We start from the raw sequence: 20,209 nt of genomic DNA, 5'->3' as shown, positions 1-20,209 counted from the left end.
ATCAAATGCTCAGTTTAAATCCACTTATTGTTGTTTTGAATAGAAATGTCTGCCAAGTAAATGTAACATGAAACTGTGACTGTATGCTGAAGCTGGAACGGGGCTTAAAGGAACCATAATATGATTATTATTATATACAAATGTAGATTTCAAATATTCAGCGTTGAATGCTTCATTTTCTGTTTTGATGAATCTTTATGCACCAGTTTGTTCTTTTGCTGCATCAGTCCAAAAATTATGTAAATGACAATGATAATGTCCAAAAATAATGTCAAATTAGTCCAAAATGACAGAGAAATCGTTCAAAATGACTTAAAATTTGTCCAGAATGGTAAAGAAATTGTCCAAAATTACATATATTTGTCCAAAATGATTTTAAAAATTGTACAAATTGACAAAAATTTGTCCAAAATGATAAAGAAACTGTCCAAAATGACATAAATTTGTCCAAAATGATAAAGAAATTATCCAAAATGACATTAATCTGTCCAAAATGACTTTAAAATGGTTAAACATGATAAAGAAACTGTCCACAATGACATAAAGTTGACTAAAATGATAGAGAAATTGTCAGAAATTTCATAATGTGTTCAAAATGATAAAGAAATTGTCCAACATAATATAAGTTTGTCCAAAATGACTTAAAATGGTTAAAAATGATAAACAAACTGTCCAAAATGACAAAAATTTGTCCAAAATATTAAGGAAATGTATGATTTATGATTAGAATTATTTATTTTTTTGTGATTTTACTGAATATTATCTGTAGTTTAAGAAAATAGGGGAAAAATTTGGTACATTTTTCAGCAACTTGTAGTTCATCTTTTACAGTGCAGAGATGGTTTCTGTGCTGCAGTTTGATTCCTTCGTGGGCGAAGCTGAATTTTATTGACTGATTTTATGCAAACATCATGTTTTCTGCCGTATTTCTTCCCTTCAGCGACGCTTCGCTGCTTCTTGTCCTCGTCTTTAAATCAGCTCTGAGGTCTGATTTAATGCAGCTGCTGGGGGAGGAATTCTAGTGGAGCTTTTTAAATCTCACGGAGGAGCTGCAGAAATTTGGGCAGAAGGAATAAATTCAATTCTATCTGTGGGAAGCGGCAGAAATAATGACGTCTAAATGAGCTCCGGTAACAATAAAAGTCAGGAGGCGGAGAGAAGCCGAGTAATGAAGACGAAGAATAATAAGAGACAAATAATTATTATTATAAGTGAAGCAGTTTGTGAAGTTTGTTTTCTTCTGCGGCTCTGAAAGCTCAATGATCCAGAACAAAATCATTCAAGGTGGCACTTAAACATCATCGCTCACCACTAAAGACTGGGTCTATACTTTCAAGTATACAGAAGTTTATGTATGAATGTTTTTGTGAAGCTTTAATGCAACATCTGCATTTCATTTGACCATAAATATGGCTTCATTTCTACAGTGATGTTCTCTTTTTTTAATCCTCTGAATCCCAAAATCTGCTGGCGGATTTGAAAAATCACAAAAATCTAAATATTTATCAGAAGAAAAAATGTAAAACTGAAAAAGTCTGCAGACAAACCTTGAATGCATCATGTGGGACATGAGCTTCCATCAGGAAAATTAAAAAATCTGTTATATTATTTGTATTTGTGCAAATCACATCTAAAATGAAAAAAAGTGGTGGTTAATTAATCCTCAGACGTAGAAATGTTGCATTAAAGCTGCACAAAAACGTATATTTGCTGACGCAGAAACAGTTCTGAGTGTTTGTAGTATAATTATGACAAATTAACTGTAAATTAGAAGCAACTGTTGTTAAAAACACATTAACTCAAATTAATTAGGAGACAGTAAATGAATCACTGAGGATGTTGTTCTGTAATTAGCATTTATTGGTTGTGAATTAGCAGATTCTCTCCCTGAAGTTCTGCTTTTGTGTTCTTGCTTCATGTGTTTCATGTTTAATTCAGCGTTTATCAGCGGAAACATGGCGCTGGAATCTGGTCCGGTGCTGATATTCAGCCTCGGTGGGATTAAAGCTCTGCAGCGGAGAGTTAAGCTCAGTATGTTAATGAATCTCACCTGCAGTCTGGACTCACCTCCAGCTGTGTGCAGATGTTCAGTCTCCCCCTGCCTCGCCCTCTCAAGCCTGTTTTCCTGCAGATCTGTCAGCGTCTTCATGTTGTTTCTGCATCAGCGGACTCGGTGTCGCTGTGAAGTTTCACCTGCTGACCGAGTGGCAGCTGAGATTCCACATTTCTGTCGATTTATATCCAAACATCCTGTCAGCTGCCGTTCGACACGCTGAGCCAAAGAATCCGCACCATTTAAAGATCCCTTTGTTCTCAGTGCAGCTGGGAACAGAGAGAAAATAAGAAATGTTGACACAAAATTCAAGAAATGTTAATTTTATATTGATAAAATGAGACACAAAATGACAAAAATGAGAATGAAAACACCAAAAAACGAGATGCAAAATGACACAAACACAAAACAAAAAAAACAAGTCACATAATGACAAAAATAAGACAAGAAAACAACAAAATGAGACAAAAAAAACCCCGAACATGAGACACAAAATGACAAAAATGAGACACAAAACAACAAAAAGGAGACGGAGGGTTTAATCACGAAGTAGCAATCCTGCAGTCCTGATATAAGAAGCTGTACAGATGAGTCTCTGTTGTGTGAAAAAGGTTTCAGTAGTTAAAATGTTCTGCAAATGTCTTTTGTTGGTTTGGGAACAACGGTCCTCCTGCTTGTTATAAAAACACAGATTACCTGCTGTTGTGGGCTAATTAAATATGTGCAGAGATCAGGTTTCTAAGTGTGGCTGCTCTGCCGTCGTGCTTCCAGCTGCCTCAGAGCTGATTTCAGCTCCAGGATCTGTGGATTTTTTCTGGTAATTTGATTTTGAGGCAGCGTTTGCATGAATCAACTCATAAAAGCCTCTGAGGGAGAAGAATCCTGCAGAACGAGCGCATTTCTGCTAAAACACATAAACAAGAAACCAACAAGCTGTGAAAACTCTACTAGAAACTGGGTCAGGATCCATAAAACACAACAAGAGGAGCCATGCTTCACTTCATGATACTTCCACCACCGTGCTTCTCATCATGATGCTGCCACCACCATGCTTCACATCATGATGCTGCCACCACCATGCTTCACATCATGATGCTGCCACCACCATGCTTCACATCATGATGCTGCCACCACCGTGCTTCACATCATGATGCTGCCACCACCATGCTTCACATCATGATGCTGCCACCACCATGCTTCACATCATGATGCTGCCACCACCATGCTTCACATCATGATGCTGCCACCACCATGCTTCACATCATGATGCTGCCACCACCATGTATCACATCATGATGCTGCCACCACCATGTATCACATCATGATGCTGCCACTGTCATGCTTCACATCTTAATGTTGCTACCACCACACTTGATGGTATATTTTTGATGAAGTACTGTCAGAAATGAGTTTTTGTACATCTATACTGTAAAAAAAAACATCTCACATATTCCAGTGGGTAATATTCCAATATATATATAACAATCAACAACAATCTTTACAGCATGTCATCGCAAACACATTGTCCCCACGGTGAAGCATGATGACGGCAGCATCATGATGTGAAGTACAGTGGTGGCAGTAATAAATAATGATTTAATGCATCACTTAAAATGCTCACAGTGGTTCCTGCTGATAATTCTATGTTTACATAATAACTTTTGCATTGTTTCCAATTTAAGGCAATTTTTAACACCACTTAGAGAAAATCAGGCAAACAAAACACGTATTAGCATTCATCTCTGCCCATTACTGCTGTGTGAAAAATCGGTCTGTTATCAGGGAACACACTTGATGTGTTTTTTCTGCTTCCCATTTGCAGTACTTTAACCCCTGACCTTAACCGAGCTTAAAATTCATAGATATGACACTTGAAATGTGCCTGAAGTGGTGCCTTATTTATACACAATACCATGACTCTCAGGTTGGAATACTAAAGCGGATTCATCACCACTGCAGTAGAGGACAAAAGAAATGGAAGAAGGCACCACGGTGACAAAGACAACAGAAAACATGGCATTTCAGTTAGCTTCATGTATGAATGTGGAGGAGTTTCCTCATTGCTCTGCACACATCTGATGTTTTCATCTATTTTTCAGTGGAGTCAAAGCCTCAGTCACATAATTCATGAACTTCATCATTTATTCACAGAGTCCGTTCTTGTTGCACTTTATTACATTTCACTTTTATTGATAACTTTTCTGCCTCGGCTGAGTATGGAAACTATCAGGATTTTTTCCACTCCTGTAGTTTATATGCAAATTGAAAATGTACACAAAAACGGGTGAATATATAAAAGCAGCTGGAAGAATGAGCAGTGTGGAGGTGTGTTCTGTGGCGTACAGCTGCTGTGTTGAGGCTTTCTTCTGATATTGATTGTATGAGAGGTGATTTATGCAGGGTTTTTTTTTTTTATGTCTGTTGCACTCACTGCTGTGTTTTATTTCTCTGGTAGTAAGACTGCAGCCCGCTGAGGATTCTTGTTGATGGTTGCAGCAGCATATTTATTGCTGGTTGTCTTCTGTTTCGCGTCCCTGGAGGCAGCATTTACTTTTTATGCTCCACATGTCTGCAACAGACTCTGAGGAAACTTTCTCTGCCCTTAATTACATTATACTTCTTGCACTTTAGTTTTTATTCTTTTACTTGACATCTGAGGGACCATCTGCTTTGGATATAACACTGTACTGCATGAATGGAAGCATTTTATTCTTTGTCAAAAATTTCATGAATTGACTTTCCTACATCTACACTGTAAAAAAATAACTAAACTGTAATGTTCCAGTATGTAAAATAATCATCCCAAACACACGATTAAGCATGGAGGTGGCATCATCATGATGTGGCGATGCTTCTTGGTTAACATGTATCTCTCTCTCTCTCTCTCTCTCTCTCTCTCTCTCTCTCTCTCTCTCTCTCTCTCTCTCTCTCTATATATATATATATATATATATATATATATATATATATATATATATATAAAAGTAATTTTTTTTTTACTGTAGTTACTTGAGATGGTTATTTTATAAACATTTTGTGGTGGCAGAGAAGCATCCTCACACTATGATGATGCCACCACCATGCTTGATAGTGTGTTTGCTAGGAAATCCTCTCACAAATTAGTTTTCCTACATCGACACTGTGAAATAAATACTTTAATGTTTTGGCTGGCAATATTCTAATAACTCAAATACACCATCCCACCTTTAAGCATGGCGGTGGCAGCATCATGACATGGGGATGCTTTTCAGCAAACATGTATATGTATGGTAATATGATACTTACATTGTTTTTTACTTATGTGACATGGTCATTTCATATACATATAATAGATGCAGAAAAGCATCCCATCATGATGCTGCCGCCACCATGGTTCACATCATAATGCTGCCACCACCATGCTTCACTTTATGATGCTGCCACCACCGTGCTTCACGTCGTGATGCTGCCACCACCATGCTTCACATCATGATGCTGCCACCACCATGCTTCACATCATGATGCTGCCACCACCATGCTTCACATCATGATGCTGCCACCACCATGTTTCACATCATGATACTTCCACCAGTGTGCTTCATCATGATGCTGCCACCACCATGCTTCACTTTATGATGCTGCCACCACCATGCTTCACGTCATGATGCTGCCACCACCATGCTTCATATCATGATGCTGCCATCACCATGTTTCACGTCATGATGCTGCCACCACCATGCTTCACTTTATGATGCTGCCACCACCATGCTTCATGTCATGATGCTGCCACCACCATGCTTCACTTTATGATGCTGCCACCACCGTGCTTCACGTCGTGATGCTGCCACCACCATGCTTCACATCATGATGCTGCCACCACCATGTTTCACATCATGATGCTGCCACCACCATGCTTCATGTCATGATGCTACCACCACCATGCTTCACGTCATGATGCTGCCACCACCATGCTTCACGTCATGATGCTGCCACCACCATGCTTCACATCATGATGCTGCCACCACCATATGTCACATCATGATACTTCCACCAGTGTGCTTCATGTCATGATGCTGCCACCACCATGCTTCACGTCATGATGCTGCCACCACCATGCTTCACATCATGATGCTGCCACCACCATATGTCACATCATGATACTTCCACCAGTGTGCTTCGCATCATGATGCTGCCACCACCATATGTCACATCATGATACTTCCACCAGTGTGCTTCATGTCATGATGCTGCCACCACCATGCTTCATGTCATGATGCTGCCACCACCATGCTTCATGTCATGATGCTGCCACCACCATGTTTCACATCATGATGTGAAAATAGAAATGTTATGCTTATTCACGGTTCCATCGACCATTTCATTGATGTTTTCGTATATTTATACCAGAAAATAATGGATAGAAATTGCAAATACTCTTCTCAGTGTATAATAAACCATTGATGAGATAGTTTGGTTTGGTTCAGAAACCGATGGATGATTCACTGTGGAGTCAGTGCAGCTGCTCTTCTTGGACACCTTCGTCTGTTATATCTTGTTGAGGATTTGTAGTTTCTTGACGTCACGTTCGACCACTAAATCCACTTTGTAAAGGTCTTCAGCAGAGCCTGAGGCTGGTGCAGAGATCAGGCTGGTGTTGGGGGTTTGTTTATCTGCCAGCAGAAAGTGTCAGCCAGAGCTTGAAGTGTGGAAATAATAACAGAGCAGAGCCTTAATGAAGCAGCGTCTCTTCCAGTAAATAAAGAATATCACATGTTGCAAATACAGTTCTAATTAAAAGCAGCCTGTTTGCAGGATGATGTTGTGTTTAGTTTGCAGTCATGGCGTCTTTGCTGCAGCATTGGCCTTCAAATGAATGAGGGGGCTGCAGGGCTAAAATTAACCTGGAGAGAACCACAGAGAACCACTAAAACACTAAACCAGTGGTGGATCCAACATTTGCTCAAGTACAGTTTGGAGGTACTTGTGTTTGAGTATTTCCATTTTCCCACTCAACTACAGTTCAAAGGGAAATATTGTAGTTTTTACTCCATTATGGTGTCTGACAGCTTTTTTAAAAACCCTCTTAGCTACTTTTCTTCACTGTGGACTCATTTTTCAGTGCCATATAAAGTCCTGCAACCATGGCTCTGTTTGCTGTTTTTGAGCCATGCTGCATTTATTTCTTTATCATTTATATCTTGTCATATAGTTTTTTTAATGAGATATTAAAAATCTTAAGCTTGGATTTTAAAACAGATGATTATTTCAAGGACTGTCGGAACATTGAAAATTTAATGATTCTTACAGTTTTTACAGATAAACAGTGTAATTCTGAAGATGTTTTTAAAAAGACAGATAAAATGCAGAGCGTTTAGATGAAGATTTCGTACAACGGATAATCTCAGAAGCTTTCACACCAGCTGTTTCCATGCTGAATGACTGATGGTATTTTTCTTTGGAGCCAAATGAAATCTGGACAATCTGATCTGAGACTCTGGGGGACTTGGGGAACTCTGGGACTTGGGATTTAAGCTAGGAATTTGCAGGTCTTGGCCTGGGAACTTGTTGGTTATGACTCAGGACTTGTTGATCACATTGTGTTGTTTCTCTTGACTTGGTACTTGTTTATCTAGCCATACAACTTAGTGGTTTTAACTTGGATCTGTCCATATTGCTGCTGTCTCTGTTCCAGTCTTTTGAGGAATGCTGGTCTTTGTCTGTGGACTTGATGGCTGTGACTTCATATTCATTGGTCTTGACTTAAGGGCTTGCTGATCTTGACTTGGCACTTGAGTTCAGACTTGACTCAGGGCTTGTTGATCTTGACTTGGTGGTCTTGATTTGGGACTTATTGGTATTGACATGTTGATCTTGACTCAGAAACTGTGGGTTTATTTGTGGGAGTATGTCCTGATTTTGACTTGTTGGTTTTGGACTTGGGATTTGAGTTGGGAATTGCAAGTCTTGGCCTGAAGACTTGATTGTTTTGACTGTTGACTTGATGCTCCTGATTTGGGACTTGTTACTCTTGACTTTGTACTTGTTTTTCTAGTCTTGTGACTTGGTGGTTTTAACTCAGGACATGCTGGTCACGTTGTGTTGTTTCTCTTGACTTGGTACTTGTTTATCTAGCATTGAGATTTGGTGGTTTCAACTCGGATCTGTCCATAATGCTGCTGTCTCTGTTCCAGTCTTTTGAGAAATGCTGGTGTTGTTGGCTGTGACTTGATACTTGTTGGTCTTTGATTTGGGTTTTGAGTTTGGAATCACATGTCTTGTAATGGGGACTTGTCAGTCTAGACTCAGGATTTTTTACTCTTGACTTGGAACTACTTGGTCTTGACTCAGGACTTGTTGGTCCCAATTTGCTGGTCATAACTTGACATTTTTTTGAGGGTTGACTCGGGACCTGCTAAACATGATTTGTTGGTCACGGCTTGGGTTGGGTTGGTCTTGATTCATGACTTGGAGGTGTTGATTTGGAATTTAAGTTGAGATTTCATTAAGGACTTGCCCAACCTTTTGGTTTTAACTTGGAAGTTGGATCTCATTGGTTTTGATTCAGGACTTGTTATTCTGACTTGGGACGTGTAACTCTTGACTTGGTACTCTGGGTTTTTTGGGATCCTGCAGAAAGAAAAGAAAAATGTTTCAGCCAGAGGCAAATTTTAAATGCTTAGCTTGACCTGGTTCTGAACAAATGGCAGAAGCCTTAAATTGACCTTATTAATTTTCTATGAGGAGCAAATGAATCTCCTCACAGGGACAAAGATGAAAGTTTCCTGTAAATGAGGACTAAATTCTAATAGAAGCTCAGTATTGGTTTAAAAATAAAACTGCCAGAAGGAAAAACGGGTTCAGGTTGGTCAAAAAAAAATCAAGATGATTTAATTAAAAATACAAAAAAATACAGACTAACATGGAAGATGTAATTCTAATTTTAACAGATAATTCCTCCCATCCTGTCCTGGAAACACATTAGTCTTTACTTTTTCATTACAGTCGAAGCAGCAGCAGTGAAAATCCAGAAATTTTGTGTTGGAAATGTGCAGTTTGGTTCTCTGGTATTTAAATATCACCAGATGCTAACTTGCATATGTTGTGAAATTTGCATAATTAACATAAATAGTAATAATCACCTCAATGGACGACATTTCAGAAGCTGCTGCACTGATGCAGACGCTGCATAATGACATTTCAAAAACTGCTGTTTAAACCCAATGCTGACCTGTTTCACTACCCAGTTCAACAAATTTCAATGAGGTTTCAGCTAATTTCAGGGTTATTTCTGCTCAAAATACATTTGACCTACATGAAGGAATCAAGAAAGCCCAGTGTAAATAATGTGAATTTTAAAAATGTAAATTATTAAATGGATTCATCATCTTTTGTAAACCCCAAAACAGCTGCAAGATCTTCCACCATCAAGCAATCTGAGTGCAGATTAATGCTAATTATGTTATTTATGGAAATCAACAGAATTAGCATATATCAGTAATATATGCAAGGAATGATATGGTACGATTCTGACATAAAACTTTGGGATATTCAATATTTCAGGGATAAACACACAATAGAAAAAGACAAATGGTAAAAAAAAACTGTAATGTTCAGATGGCTAGATTGCTAAAAAATATTGTAATTTTTTTAACCCTTCATATATATATATATATATATATATATATATATATATATATATATATATATATATATATATATATATACATATTGCCAAAAGTATTGGCTCACCTGCCTTGACTCGCATATGAACGTAAGTGACATCCCATTCCTAATCCATAGGGTTCAATATGACGTCGTTCCACCCTTTGCAGCTATAACAGCTTCAAGTCTTCTGGGAAGGCTGTCCACAAGGTTTAGGAGTGTGTTTATGGGAATTTTTGACCATTCTTCCAGAAGCGCATTTGTGAGGTCACACACAGGTAAATAAATAATAGGAAAAAACATTAATTTACATACAAACTCCCATCAAAGTCTGTATTTTAACAAATAGTAATTTGTTATTTTACCATGCATACTCGTAAAATTATACTACTATACTTAAATTCACCAAAAAAAACATTATTTTTACTAAAGTTTGTCCGTATTGTCAATTGTTTGTTTGTATTTTACAGTTTTTATGGTAATATTTCTTTTACAACATTTGACCATAAAATCACACTATTTTACTGTAATTAAATCATCTAAAAATATAATTATTTAACAGATATTTGCCATTATCATCACTGTTTTATAGTGTTACAGAATTTTCAAACATATTTTTTCTGCTACCTTTACTGTCAGATTTTTACAGATTTTTTTTCTTTTTCCTTTGACCTTGTTCTCTGGCTCTCTTTGCACACCTGGCTGATTCTGGCTTGGATATATTTCATATTTAAACATCTTTCCAGTTGAACCTCCTGTTTCTTCAGCTTCAGTGTCTTCCTGCATCACGCTGCTTTTCTTTGAAGTCTTCTGATTCGGATGCTTTTGCTGCTTTTTCCTCTTTTCATGTGTCAGACGTCTCCTCATTACAAACCTGCTGTCAGAACCCTGCAGAGGCCCGTCGAGACTGTTGGGCCCAAATTGCATCAGAACCGGTATTCAGAAAAAATGAAAATAAGCAGAACTAGGTGTTTCCGTTAACATCAGGAAGAGATGGTGGAGTTGAAGCTGCTCAGGTTTCCTTTAATGACTCTCGACTGCTGCAGACTCTTTGGAGAGAAGAAGTGGAAATGTTAAATTGGGATGTTTCTGCTTCACTTTAAAGTGGTGATATTAGACAATTCAGTCAACAAAACCAAGCCAACACTTATTATGTCCACTTCAATATTACGTTTAAGGTACATTTGTCTTGAATTACTTGCTTGTCTGAATTTGACACTTGTTAGTTTTGAGTCAGACTTGAGTTTGGACTCGTTGGTCTTTATCTGGAAGGTGACTGAAATTAATTGTTGTGACTCAGGAGTTGTTGGTCTTGACTTGGGATTGAAGTTCAGACCTGTCAGTTTTGGCTTAATACTTGCTGATCCTAACTTGTTCATCTTGACTTGGGACTTGTTACTTGTGACTTGATACTTATTAGGCTTCAAATGTTGGTCTTGACTCACAACTTGTTGGCTTTGATTTGGTACTTGCAGATTTTGACTTGTTGGTTTTGGATTTGGGATTTGAGTTGGGAATTGCAAGTCTTGGCCTGGAGACTTGTTTGTTTTGACTGCTGACTTGATATTCCTGATTTGGGACTTTTCTAGTCTTGAGACTTGGTGGTTTTAACTCAGGACTTGTTGGTCATGTTGTGTTGTTTCTCTTGACTTGGTACTTGTTTATCTAGCCTTGGGATTTGGTGGGTTTTAACTTGGATCTGTCCATATTGCTGCTGTCTCTGTTCCACGTCTTTTGAGAAATGCTGGTGTTGATCTGTGGACTTGTTGGCTGTGACTTAATACTTGTTGGTCTTTGATTTGGGTTTTGAGTTTGGAATTGCAGGTCTTGTAATTGGGACTTATTAGTCTAGACTCAGGATTAGTTACTCTTTACTTGGAACTACTTGGACTCAGGACTTGTTGGTTCCAATTTGTTGGTCTTAACTTGGGATTTTACTTGAGAGTTGACTCAGGACCTGCTAAACATGACTATGTTGGTCTTGGTCTGGGAACTTGTTGGTCATGGCTTGGGTAGGGTTGCAGGTGTTGACTTGAAATTTAAGTTGGGACTTGATTCAGAACTTGTCTATCCTGATTTGGAATCTTTTGGTCTTAATTTGGAAGTTGGGGCTTCCTGATCTGACTGCTGATGACTCGTTGGTCAGGACTTGTTCTCGACTTGTTGGCCTTTTCACAGGTGTTGTTGGTCTTGACTCAAGGTTGTTGGATTTTTTGACCATTAGTTTTTGATTTGGGACTTCATGGTTCAAAGATCAGCAATTCATAAGTCAAGTCCATCAAGTCCTGAGTGAAGACCAAGTCAAGATCAGCAATTCAAAATTTAGGATCACCAAGTAATTAAAGATGCAATAATTTGCATAAATTAGCACACAAAATGTAGAAAAATAAACATAAATGAGTATTAATCTGAAAGAAAATGTGTCATAGAAGCAAAATATCCCAAAACCTCAGTGAACTAAATGAGTGGTTCGAACAATTTTCTTTGTTTGGGATCAATTTTCATCTCTAATGTTGTTCAGTTTTCAGATAGTCGGTAGATATCTTCAGATAGATAGTAGGTGACATAATTCAGCTGGAAAATCTAATTTGTCTTGTCTGTGGTGCTGTGATTGATTTTACCAAACAGATGCAGAATCAGATGGAGCTCTCCACATATTTATTTCTTGACTTTCCTGTCAATAATTTTCCACTAAAACCTTCCCACTGTGCTAAAATGAGAGCATTACAGTTTTTCTCAGTTGATAAGACACTAAATTCCATTCACTGCACACAGCCTCCAGCTGACTGCACACATTTCTCAAAAACAGGACACTGCTGTCCAAATTTTGGACACTATTCATGGTTTGCACAGTTTCCAAAACTCCTGCACTCGTTTTGCAAAAGACTGAACATGTTTTTTGCTCATTTGAACACATTTTTTACTCATAGCACACATTTTTCAAGAAGTGAACACTAGGAAGCAGAATTGGGACACTGTTCCAACACTGCTGTCACAATTAAGACACAACAGGTCAAAGCTGAAAATACTTTTGCCAATGAAATGCACACTATAAAACCTGCATTAGCTGTTCAGAATGCAATCTGTTGTTAAGGTCAGCAGATGGTAAAGATGGTGCATAAAGTAAATGGTTTCAGGTTTATTGTGGTTTACTTTACATGTATGTAAATGTTGTTTGTCACTTCAGTGACATGTCTTTACTGGAACAATACAAGCAGTCAGAAATGTTCTGAGAATACTGTAAAAAAAAATCTGTATTATGTATTATTCTGGTTCACAAGTGCCAGTAAAATTACAGAAAGTGTACATGACTGAATTTTTCTGTGTTTTGTGTGTGTTTGTTCCAGAGAGTTTTTCAGTTGGATTCTGATGATACACATGAATACATCTGGGACAATGTTAGTTTTCATAGAGGACTATTGATTTGTTAATGTTTCAACATGAACCCTCAAGTTATTGTGGTTTTTCTGCTGCCATATTCTCCCTTTCTGAGTCCTATAGAAGAATTCTTGTCTATGTGGAGATAAAACATAGCTTGTGATGTTGATGAGGTCCTGTGGCCTGACCAGGCTGAAAGAATTGATCCAGACGTGGTGTAAATATCTGCATACTGTACTGTGTACAATACAGTGCTGTATTTTCTGTCTAACATTATTTTTATTTTGTAATGTACAGTCAGGCACTGCAATGGCCCCACTGAGTCATTTATAGGATGCATTTGTGTTTAAGTTGTCATTTTTGAGGACTGTATCATTTTTTTTACACCTCATGTGAAAACACAGTGAGAGAGGAGTGTTTTGTATTTAGCAGTGCAGTGTCCTAGTTTTGCTTCGTGTCTTAATTTTGAAAACAAAGTTCAGATTTTGACAGTAAAGTGCGCTTTGACACAAGTGTGCAGTGCTTTGTGAATTGTGTTCAAATAAAAAAAAATAATGTGCGGCGTGTTGGGAAATGTGTGCTATTTTTCAGGAACAGTGTCTTATCAGTTGAGAAAAACTGTAAAACAGTTCAAACAGGGTTCCTCTGCAGACTCATCAGAAATGATGATGACCGTTACTTCTTTCCTTTCCTAAGAGGGAAAAATCTGCGATAATTAGTCCCAAACCTCTTTGTTTTCATCTCGTGTCAGATCAGCTGAATCCACCTACAACAACTTTCTCTGTACTGATTCTTGTCTCTGGCAGATTCTTTTGAATGTGAAACCTTGAAACTCGGGTATTGTCTCGGATTCATCACCAAGACGTGTTAACATTAAAGTTGTCTCAGCTTTGAGTCTGAAAATGAAAAAGCAGAAACCTTGCTTCAGAAACTGTGAAATAAAAATGTTACTTTATATTGAGCAAAAATTCTAATGTCTAGTATACATGTAACTTCATACACATTTCACCAAGATACTTTCCTTGTAGACTTTTATGCATTTAAAGAACTTTCTTTATGAAAATTTACAAGTATACTAGTTGACTTTTGGGTTCTGCTAGAATATGTTTACATGTCTTACATCTCTGAGTGTTGGCAGAGAGGCAATCACTATTTGTTTGAGGAACTAAAAAGCAGAATATGGACTCTTAGAATACACTCCATTCCTTGTTTTGCTAGTTGCATCCTGTAATATATAGGTTAACTTAATTTTAGCCCAAGTTAAATTAAACCTAACTGGCCCTATCGAAACAAGACTAAACTAAAGCAGAATTATAAAAACTTTAGTAAACTAAAAATAAACTGAAGAAACTAAACTCGCTTAAACTAAACTAAATTAAAATAGAGCAAAAACTAAAGTAAAGTAAATCAATTCATTAATTAAATAAAGCTAAAAAAATAGCTTACTTGAACTGAACTAAATTAATACTAAATAAGTTAAGTTAAACTACTCCTACTTTGTCTGATCTTAACCAATCTCAAAATAAACTAAATGGAAACTAAACTGAAATTAATTTAAACTTACTTAACATAATCTTGAGTTAAAGAAATCTACGTTAAACTAAGCCAAAGTACAGCTGAAATTAATTTAAGCAAACTAAAAATAAACTAAAGTAAATTAAAGTGAAGCTAAGCTAAACTTAAGGGGACCAAAACTAAAGTTAAACTAAACATCTCCATCATCTCAGTTTTTTCTCTCTTTGGCAACACCTGTGGTGGGACGTGGTAATTCAAGGTCGTGACACGTGAAATTCGGTTTGAATCTGCTGATGAAGCTCATGTGGTTTGGTCAGAAGCCACTAACTGATGTCTTGAATTCGTCTTGTTGACTGGATATCTGTTGTTGTGCTTCCAGACTCTATGACGGTGCAGAGGGGAAAGAAGCTCAGCATCTCCATCCAGGAACACATGGCCATAGACGTCTGCCCCGGACCAATCAGACCCATCCGTCAGATCTCCGCCTACTTCCCCCGGCTCTCCCCCACCTCCCCCACCCCGCTGTCCCCCAACCCGACCTCGCCCCCTCCGGCCCTCAGTCCGGGCTCCGGGGCTTCGGGGATGGGAGGCCCCCAGCTGCTGTCCCCTCTGCTGGCTGAGGGTCGGCCAGGCGGCGGCGGGTCTCTGTCCCTGACCAGCAGCATCGATACGTCGGTGGAGATCCACAGCTCCGACAGTGACGACTGCAGTGAGCCTCTGTCTGTGTGTGTCTGTGTGTGTCTTTGTGTCTTTTTTTGTGAGTCTTTGTGGCTATTTTCTGTCTCTTTGTGGTTATTTGGCTTCTCTGTGACCATATTGCTCTTTATCATTGGTCATTTTGTGTCTCTGTGGACTTTTAAATGTCTTTGTGGTTGTTTTGTGTCTCTATGTGATGTTTCTTTCTGTCTTTGCGACTACCTTGTGTGTGGTTCTCATCAATTTGTTTCTTTTTGTCCACTTTTGGTGGGCCTCGTAGAGGTTCTGGTAACACATCACTCATCAGGAAGGGTAGGCGGGGCTTGGTCCAGGCTGTGTTCTTCAATGTCAGATCTCCCTGTCGTTGTAAAGCCAGAATTCACCGAGTGTTGGATATTTCCCCCACTTAAAGAGAACGTGAGCTGGGATCAGACAGATGGGTTCTGGACCTGTTCTACTCCCACAACTGCTGACTGCTTGAACTGGGGACATTGTCGGGGCTGTAAAAAGCACTTTGAGGAACTCCTTGACCTGGTTAACATGTCCCCTGCTGAAGAGGTAGAGCACGAAGACTCGGGCAAATCTTGGCGATATCCATGGTAGAGTTTGCAGAGGTAGTCAAGAAACACGTCTGTGGTAAGGCACCGGGTTTGGATGAGATTCTCCGCAAAATGCTGAAGGCTCTGGACCTTATTGGATTGTCTGGGCTGAGATGTCTCTTCAAAGTCACATTGTCATTGGGTACGGTGACTGTGGAGTGGCAGACAGGGGTGGTGGTTTCCATTTTTAGAAAGGGGGACCATATGGTGGACTCCAGTTATTGCGGTATTACACTACTCAGCCCCAAACGGGAAAAGTGACTCCAGGGTGCTGGAAGGGAGGCTCTATTCGATTGTTGAATCTCAGATTTGGAAAAAGCCTCCAACCATGCGCCCAAGGCGTTCTGTGGCGGGTACTGCGAGAATATGGGGTACCACTGATACAAGCTATAGGGTCCCTGTACAACCAAAATGAGAGCTGTGTTTGTATTTTAGGCACAAAGTCAGACACGTTTCCAGTGGATGCTAGACTCCTCCAGGGTTGCCCCTTGTCTCTGATTCTCTTTGTGGTGTTCATGGCTCTAATGGTGCAGCTGGGGTAGGAGGATGTCCGGTTTGTGGACCGGTTTAGGATCGTGTCTCTGCTTTATGTAGATGATGTGGTTCCGTTGACTTCATCAGACCTTCAGTAGCACTGCAGCGGTTTGCAGCCAAATGTGAGGGTTGGGATGCAAGTCAGAACCTCCAAGTCCGAAGCCATGGTTCTCTTTCACAAACTTTGAATTGCTCCCTCTGGGTTGGGGGGAGTTGTTCACCCAAGCAAAGGAGTTTAAGTATCTTGTGATCTTGTTCACGAGTGACGGGAAAATGGAGTGTGAGATGGACAGGAGGCTTGGTGCAGCATCAGCAGTAATGTAGGTGTTTGACTGGACCATCATACTGAAGAGGGAACTGAACCGGAAGGCGAAGCTCTGGATTTACCAATCCATCTACGCTCCAACCCTCACCTACGATCAGGAGCTCTGGGTAGTGACTGAAAGAACAAGATCGCAGGTCCAAGTGGTCGAAATTAGTGTTCTACATAGGGTGGCTGGGCTCAGCCTTAGAGATAGGGTGAGATAGGTGGTTCAGACATCCGATTCAGATGCCTTCTTGGAAATTTGCTCCGGATGTTCTCCAAGCAAATCCACTTGGGAGGAGACCACAGGGTCGATCAAGAACTCTGTAGCGGGATTATATATCTCATCTGACCTGGGAATGCCTCAAGATCCTTCAGGAAGAACTGGAAAGCTTTGCTAATGGGGAGGAACGTCTGAAATGACCTGCTTCATCTGCGTCCTCCGCGACACAACTGTGGATAAGCGAAAGAACATGGATGGGTGGATGAAAATTGTTTGGTTGTTTTGCATCTTAATATGCTGATTTTGTGGAGTTGTTTTGTATCTTTGTGTGTTAGTTTTGCACCTCTTCGCAATTGTTTTGTGTGTTTGTGGTAGTTTTGTGTCTTGTTTTCATCAATTTGTTTTTGTGATTGTTTTGCTCCTCTTTATGATTGTTTTGTATCTGTTTGTAGCCAAATTGTGTTCCTGTGTGGGAGTTTTTGTGTCTTTTTTTCCACCTTTTTGTGTTGGTTTTGTGTCTTCGTGGCTGTTTTTTCACTATTAGTTGAGAAAACAACATTAAACCTTCACTAAGACTGGATTAACATTGCAGGTGGAGGTGGCTGGTGGAATATTCCTCATGGCTCTGGCTAATTTACCGAGTTTTCAGCTGCATGAAACTAGAAGATGTTAGTCTGCAATAGACCTCAACATTCAGCAGCACAGACCTGAAAAACACAACCAGCCAGAGAATCTCTATAATTTGGTTCTTCTTCAGTTTCACAGTAATTCGGTGGTCGTTTTCAAGACTTTTAGATTCATTACAGACAGGAGCTGCTAACAGATAATTCGGCTGCTTTGAAAGGCACCAGTTTGATCAAATTTGAACAAATAAAGGAGAAACAGCAGTAATGAGCTGACAGTGTGCTGCTCTACCGAACGCCCTCATGTTGTTTTGGTTTAGTTCTTTCTCATTTACAGCCTCTGAAAGCTCCTCTTCAGAACAAACCTGTTGTACAATTATAGTAGGAGATGAATCGTGTTGTTTACTCGAAGAAAAGAGCCGCCTGCCTCCAGTTTCTGACACAAAAGTGTAAAAGCAAATATTTTCATTGTGAATTTACTTGCTTCAAATAAGATGTGTTTGTTTTGTGTCTCTTCATGGTTGGTTGGTTTAATTTGTTGTTGTTTTGTGTGTCTTTGTGATTGTTTTGCATCTTTTGTGGTTATTTTGTGTCTCTTTGTTGGTGTTTTGCATCTTTTGTGGATGTTTTGTGTCTGTTTGTTGTTGTTTTGCATTCTTTGTGGTTATTTTGTGTCTCTTTCTTGGTGTTTTGCATCTTTTGTGGTTGTTTTGTGTCTATGTTGTTGTTTTGTGTCTACTTCTTGGTGTTTTGTGTTTCTTTCTTAGTGTTTTGTGTCTCTTTCTTGGTGTTTTGCATCTTTTGTGGTTGTTTTGTGTCTCTTTCTTGGTGTTTTGTGTCTCTTTGTTGTTGTTTTGCATCTTTTGTGGTTGTTTTGTGTCTATTTCTTGGTGTTTTGTGTCTCTTTGTTGTTGTTTTGCATCTTTTGTGGTTGTTTTGTGTCTCTTTCTTGGTGTTTTGGATCTTTTGTGGTTATTTTGCATCTCTTTGTTGGTGTTTTGCATCTTTTGTTGTTGTCTTGTGTCTCTTTGTGGTTGTTTTGTGTGTCTTTGTGATTGTTTTGCATCTTTTGTGGTTATTTTGCATCTCTTTGTTGGTGTTTTGCATCTTTTGTGGTTGTTTTGTGTCTGTTTGTTGTTGTTTTGCATCCTTTGTGGTTATTTTGTGTCTCTTTCTTGGTGTTTTGCATCTTTTGTGGTTGTTTTGTGTCTCTGTTGTTGTTTTGTGTCTATTTCTTGGTGTTTTGTGTTTCTTTCTTAGTGTTTTGTGTCTCTTTCTTGGTGTTTTGCATCTTTTGTGGTTGTTTTGTGTCTCTTTCTTGGTGTTTTGTGTCTCTTTGTTGTTGTTTTACATCTTTTGTGGTTGTTTTGTGTCTCTTTCTTGGTGTTTTGGATCTTTTGTGGTTATTTTGCATCTCTTTGTTGGTGTTTTGCATCTTTTGTTGTTGTCTTGTGTCCCTTTGTGGTTGTTTTGTGTCTCTTTGTTGTTTTGTCTCTTCTGTTGTCGTTTTGCTTCTTTGTGGTTATTTTGTGTATTTTGTGGTTGTTTTGGGTCTCTTTGGTGTTGTTTTGTGTCCTTACATATGGATTTTGTTAATAAAAATATCTTCTTGTGATTGTTTTTTGAATCTTTATTGTAATTTTACATTTGGTTGTAGATTTGTCGTGTCTCTATGATACTATTTTCTCTTTTTGATTATTTTGTCTCTTTGTGGTTCTGTTTATTTGTGCGTTTCTTCTCTTTGAAGCGTCTGACATGTGGTTGTCACGTTGCAGCTTCATCATTCAGAAGATGTAGTGGTTTCATATAGCTTGTTGCAGTGATCACTGTTTGTGTCGATGCTAAATGACAACAAACTGAGCAGCTGATCCACATGCAAACCTGACGAGAGGTTTGTGTGTCTTTGCTGCTGGATGACGTTTATTGTGATCAGAGGAACCTGACACTCTGATCAAACAGAAAACACAAAGAGGGTTCGTCCTCTGAGGGTCCTGCAGACATCGCCTGTCAGACTAATGCTCACTGCTTCTTTATTCACTTTAATGTTCGCTGCTGCAGTGAAACTCTGAGACGTGACGCAACACAACAATAAAGACACAGAGACACGACAACAGACTCACTGGGCAGGACGACACATTTTACTACACACAGAGTAGCCACAACATTAGAACACTGCATGGTGTGTGTCTCTTTGTGGCTGTTTTATGTCTTTTTGTGTTTGTTTTAAGTCTCTTTGTGGTCATTTTGTGTCTCTGAATTGAGTTGAACTGAATTGTCTTCATTGTCATTGCATTGACGTTAATACAATAAAATTTAAAAACAGCTCTCACAACAGTCATCTGTCACACACATGCACACACAAATACAGGATAAAATAAGTAATGTGGGATAGGAGACCGAGAGTTTACTTCTTGGATATCTGAGGGGTAGAAACTGTCTCTGAATCTTGTGCTAGGGCACTTTCTGGCCCTGTAGCGCCTTCTAGGGGCTAGTAATGTGAAGACCTGATGGATAGGGGGAGTGTTGTCACTGTAGCTTTGATGGAGGGGGGAAGCACAGTCCAATGACTTTTCTGTGCCGAGTCAACCACCGTTTGGAGAGCTGCCCCATCTGCCTCTAACCCCAACCCTGACCAGTTTCCAA

The 20,209-nt window shown here is 39.1% G+C and overlaps 1 protein-coding gene across 1 annotated transcript in view; it reads left to right on the top strand.

Annotated features, from left to right (window-relative positions):
- The window catches only part of doc2a (double C2-like domains, alpha), a 54,464-nt gene that overhangs the window by 913 nt on the left and 33,342 nt on the right, over window positions 1–20,209 (top strand). Inside the window, exon 2 of the mRNA XM_023273737.3 lies at window positions 14,967–15,296. Coding sequence (XP_023129505.1) covers window positions 14,972–15,296 — 325 coding nt within the window. The 5' untranslated portion in view covers window positions 14,967–14,971. The remainder of the gene's footprint in view (window positions 1–14,966; window positions 15,297–20,209) is intronic.

The sequence above is a fragment of the Amphiprion ocellaris genome, chromosome 19, assembly GCF_022539595.1.
Source record: "Amphiprion ocellaris isolate individual 3 ecotype Okinawa chromosome 19, ASM2253959v1, whole genome shotgun sequence".
NCBI classification, from domain to species: Eukaryota; Metazoa; Chordata; class Actinopteri; family Pomacentridae; genus Amphiprion; species Amphiprion ocellaris.
Note: the sequence above shows the minus strand (reverse complement) of the source record. Positions and strands in the feature narration are given on the sequence as shown.